General features: G+C 34.4%; 1 protein-coding gene across 1 annotated transcript; it reads left to right on the forward strand.

Moving 5' to 3' along the window:
- Nucleotides 1-661: 661 nt before the first annotated feature.
- EIN_201330 (A2L zinc ribbon domain containing protein) lies at nt 662-5,231 on the forward strand (the record flags this gene model as incomplete). Its single annotated transcript, XM_004256351.1, has 2 exons — nt 662-683; nt 858-5,231. Coding segments are annotated over 2 exons (4,396 nt in total), but the record flags the coding sequence as incomplete, so codon positions are not given.
- Nucleotides 5,232-5,275: the final 44 nt, after the last annotated feature.

Raw genomic sequence — 5,275 nt, forward strand, 5'->3', positions numbered from 1 at the left:
AATGACATTAAACTGATTTAGTACCATCAATTACAGTGGGATTGTCTTATTTTTTTTTACAAATCGATTATTATGTTATAACTATACCAAATAATTACAGACTATATTAATTTATATTATCATTATTTTAATATAAATATTTGTTTGCTCAACTAAAATATGATTCTGTGTTGTAATTGATTTATAATAAGATATGTAATAGCTATCTTTGATATAAGAGCTTCAACATAAATTGATCTAAAAAATTAAAAAAATAAGAATTTGGCTAAGAAATGTTTGTTGTCTACTTTATTGAAAATGATAATAATTAGTTTGACTATTAAACTGTTTCCAAATTGTTGTGATGCAAATTAATATTGCTCACGACATTAATTACAATTTCTCTGTTTCTAAATAGTCCAATGGAGAATGATAATAAATTAAACAACTTGATTTGTATATAATATTATTTTTTAATGTTAATTTTTATTTGTTGTTTTTTAATAACACCAAGAAAAATTCCAATTTTTATATATTACTATATTAAATTAATTAATAAATATAAACATAGTTTTAATCCAATTGTGTATCTATGTTTTTAAATTGATAATTTGAAAATAATTAATGATACTATAATAATCAAAAAATAAGACATTTGTTACATTGTTACATTTCTTTTAAAATGTTTATGCTATTTGTTAATTGTTTTTGTATTATATTTTTGTTATTTTATTTATTAAATTCATTACATAATTATCAGTGTTTTTGTTGAAATAATTAAAAAACAATAAAACTTCCTTTTATTATTTTTCAAAAAAAAGTATATAAATACATTTGTTTTTTATATTCAATTTTTTAAACTCAAATAATACAACAAGTCTTTATGTTTATATTGATACCGTCGTTATTACTAACACTTACAACATCTCGTTGGTGTATAGTGGGTAATAAAATTCAATGTGATTGTGATACCAACAATACCAAACACAAAGTTGTTGATAATCATGGTGTCGTGTTATTGAACAACTTTCAATATGATGAAATCACAATTAAATGTTTAAAACTAAAAGAAATGCAAATTATATATGATGATAGTATTAGTGAACTTATTTTTACCCTTAACAACACCAAAGTCACATTTCTAAACACAAAACAGGTTTTTGATAATGTAAACAATTCGACTTTTGAAATCAATTCAAATTGGGTGAGACAATACAGTTATCTCAAAACAAGTTCCAATAAAAAAGATATCACATGTGGTTCAACATTACAAAAAAACTGTTTAGAGTGTGTTAGTTACAACGGAAACGATTGTTATCGTTGTGAAGATGGTTATCAAGTTTCAAGTTGTGATGGTGGTTCTATTGTAAAATGTTTTCTTCAAAATAACACTAACTGTCTTCCAATTTGTGGAGATAGTGGACTTTCTTCATGGAACAAAAACGGTCAATGTATTTCGACAAATTGTCAAACTTATAGTGACACAAATTATTGTATTTCGTGTAAACAAAATTATTTACTTTATGATGGAAAGTGTTATCCAAAAGCAACAAATTGTGCAATTTATCAAAATCAATATTGGTGCAGTCAATGTAACCCGGGATATTTTCCATATTATTACAATTGTGTTCCATGTGGATATATGGAGGGGTGCACAAGTTGCAGTCAAAATCATTACAAAACGTGTTATTCATGTAGCAATGGGTATTACCTCAAAGAAGAAGGATATTATAAAATATGCAAGAAGTGTTCTTCTAATTGTGCCTATTGTAACCAAGATTATAATGGGAATTTAAAATGTTCAAGTTGTGATGGTGGTTATTATTTGGTTAATAATGGATGTTTATCGTGTGGTGCTGGATGCAAAAGTTGTAATTCTGGACAAAGTGGCAAAACTAAATGTAATAATTGTTTTGATCATTTCTATAATAACAACAGTCAAATTTGCACAATATGTGATTCAACATGTGGCAACTGCAATTGGGGAACGGGGATATGCACCACGTGTGCTTCTGGATACGTTTTGAAAACCACAGAAAGCACAAAGTGTGAATTGTGCAATAGTTACGACAGTAATTGTGAAACTTGCCTTGAACCGAACAGGCAGTGTTATCAGTGTGTCTCTGGAATGTACCCAAATACCAATAAACAATGTATTAATTGTGATTTGTCATGTAGTATGTGTTCTCAAACAACTGGGAAGTGTTCCGTGTGTGCAAGTGGATTTACAAAACCTGTTTCAGACAACCAAATTTGTGACAGTTGCTCAACTGCTTTCCCCAATTGTATTTCGTGTTCACAAACGCTCAGACAATGCCAAACATGTTCAACGGGATTTTATCCACTTCAGACATCACCATATACGTGCCAACAGTGTCACTCAAGTTGTGCAAATAGATGCAACTCGTCAACTGGATATTGCACAACGTGTGTGAGTGGATATGTCCCACAACTCAATCAACCATCTCTAACGTGTGAGTTGTGTTCTTCTTTTGATACCAATTGTCAGACTTGTGCCACTGATGGAACACGAAGTTGCACTTTGTGTAAAAGCACTTATTATATTTCTGATAACAAAAAGTGTTCAAAATGTGATGCGTCTTGTGATTACAAATGTGATGGGAATACTGGATATTGTACTTCGTGTGCATCAAAGTATGTTTTTATTATTCCACCTTCGGGAGTGTGCCAAAAGTGCAGTGAGTTTGATTCAAATTGCGGTTTATGTGCAAGTAACTTCAGTCGCAAATGTTTAATTTGCAACACGGGGTTTTATCCAAACAACAGTGGAAAGTGTGTTTCATGTGCGACAAATTGCACAAGGTGTAATTCAGCAACTAGTATTTGCACGTTGTGTGCATCAGAAAACGTGTTTGAAGACTCCCCATCAAGAGTGTGTGTGTTTTGTAAATCATTTGATAACAAATGTGAAACGTGTCAAAATGGTGGAAATAGAAGTTGTGTGACATGTATGGCGGGGTATTATCCAGGTACAACAGGACAGTGTATTTCATGTGATACAACTTGTCAAACAAACACATGTAATACAAATGACGGGTTGTGTACAAAATGTGTTCAAAACTATGTTGTGACATCTCCAACTTCTAAAACATGCCAGAGATGTTCAGATTTTGATTCAAAATGCAAAACGTGTGCAACTGATTTCACAAGAAAATGTATTGAGTGCAACACCAATTATCATCCAGTCAATGGAAGATGTGTTGTGTGTGATTCATCATGTGGAGGGAGTTGTAATGGTGTGACTGGAGTTTGCACTGGTTGTGCTTCAAATTATGTACCGACATTACTCGATCCTTCCAAATGTGAGCAGTGCTCAACTTTTGATGAAAATTGCACCACTTGTGCAGCAGGAGAACGACAGTGTTCGGTATGCAAATCGTCCAAATATCCCGATGAGATAACTGGAGTGTGTAAAAACTGCAGTTGGACGTGTAATAACAACTGTGATCCATCAACAGGAATATGCACAAGTTGTGTTTCAAATTATGTTTTTGAGAATCCAAAATCGAAAGTGTGTGTTCCCTGCAAAACATTTGATGCGAATTGCAATACATGTTCGTCAGACAAACAACGAAGTTGTACCATTTGTGAGAGTAATTATTACCCAAAACAAGGGCAGTGTGTACCATGTGACTACGGGTGCACCACTTGTAGTTCCACAACGGGAAAATGTTCGGCGTGTCAAACAAACTTTGTGCCTTCAACTGTGAATAACACGGCGTGTGTTCCATGTGCAGATTTTGATAAGAATTGCAAAACATGCACAACATTATTTGAGCGATACTGCAACGAGTGCAATGACCATTTCAAGCCTTCTGTTGATGGGGTTTGTGTCGGTTGTGATGCTACTTGTGACAACAATTGTGATACAATGTATGGAACTTGCACCACATGTTTTACAAATTACGTTGTCACATCGCCGCTATCATACAAATGCGATAATTGTAGTGTTTTCGATCAATATTGTGATGTGTGTGCGTCAGATTTCTCAAGAAAGTGTGTGACGTGTCGAGGCGGCAAATACCCCAAAGATGGTGTTAATTGCGCCAATTGTGATTCAACCTGTGGAAATCAGTGCGATGGTAAAAATGGTCATTGCACTGGGTGTGTCACCAATTATGTGTTGTCTGTCACAAACAGTTTACAATGTGAGAGTTGCGTGTCTTTTGATGCAAATTGTCAAACTTGTTCGCCAGACTTTACAAGAAAATGTGTGACATGTGTTTCTGGATATTTTGTGTTTGAAAACAAATGTAAGAAGTGTGACGACACGTGCAACAATCAGTGTGACAGCTCTACTGGATTTTGCACTGGATGTCAGAACAACATGGTCTTTGGTGATACAAACCAAAGCATTTGTGTTGCTTGTACTGCATTTGATCCAAATTGCTTTATCTGCGACTCGTCTTTCAATAGAGGTTGCAACACGTGTACAAACAGACACTATGTTGATAGTACAACCAAAAAGTGTATACCATGTAGTAGTGAATGTGATCAATGTAATGGACGAACAGGAGCATGCACCAATTGTTTGAATAATTATGTAACAAGTTTAACATCAGGTGGTTGTGAAAGCTGTGATTCATTTGATTCCAATTGTAAATTCTGCGCTCAAAACCAAACACGAAATTGCATTCAATGCAACGACACGTATTATCCCGTGTTAACAAGTGGAGAAATGAAATGTGGTTTGTGTGACTCGACGTGTGGAGGGAATTGTGATCCAACGGACGGTCATTGCACAGGGTGCCAAAACAACTATGTTTTGTATGAAACAAACAATCTGAAGTGCCAAAAATGCTCTGATTTTGATAGCGACTGTGTCACATGCAACTCCAATTATGAGAGAACTTGTACCACATGCAACACGGGGTATTATCCAAATGCAGAGGGGAAATGCATACCATGTGAAGCATCGTGTGCACCAAACACGTGTAACACGTCAAATGGCAATTGTGACAAATGCACTGAAAATAAAGTCATCACAAGTCCAATTTCAAATGTTTGCGTTGATTGCACTGCTTTTGATTCAAGGTGTGTGACGTGTTCACCATTATTTGTAAGAAAGTGTGTCAAATGTGTTGCTGGTAGTTACCCACAAACCGCTGGCGATTTCAGATGTAAATATTGTGATGCCACATGTGGAGGAAAGTGTGACACGACAAATGGACATTGTACTGGGTGTAACGAATCGTATGTTCCAACAACATCAGATCCGTTTAAGTGTGAAAGTTGCCAAACATTCGATTTCAATTGTGCGACTTGTGTTTCTGAT

Source organism: Entamoeba invadens (genome assembly GCF_000330505.1).
Source record: "Entamoeba invadens IP1 unplaced genomic scaffold scaff_1105074724991, whole genome shotgun sequence".
Lineage (NCBI taxonomy): Eukaryota > Evosea > Mastigamoebida > Endamoebidae > Entamoeba > Entamoeba invadens.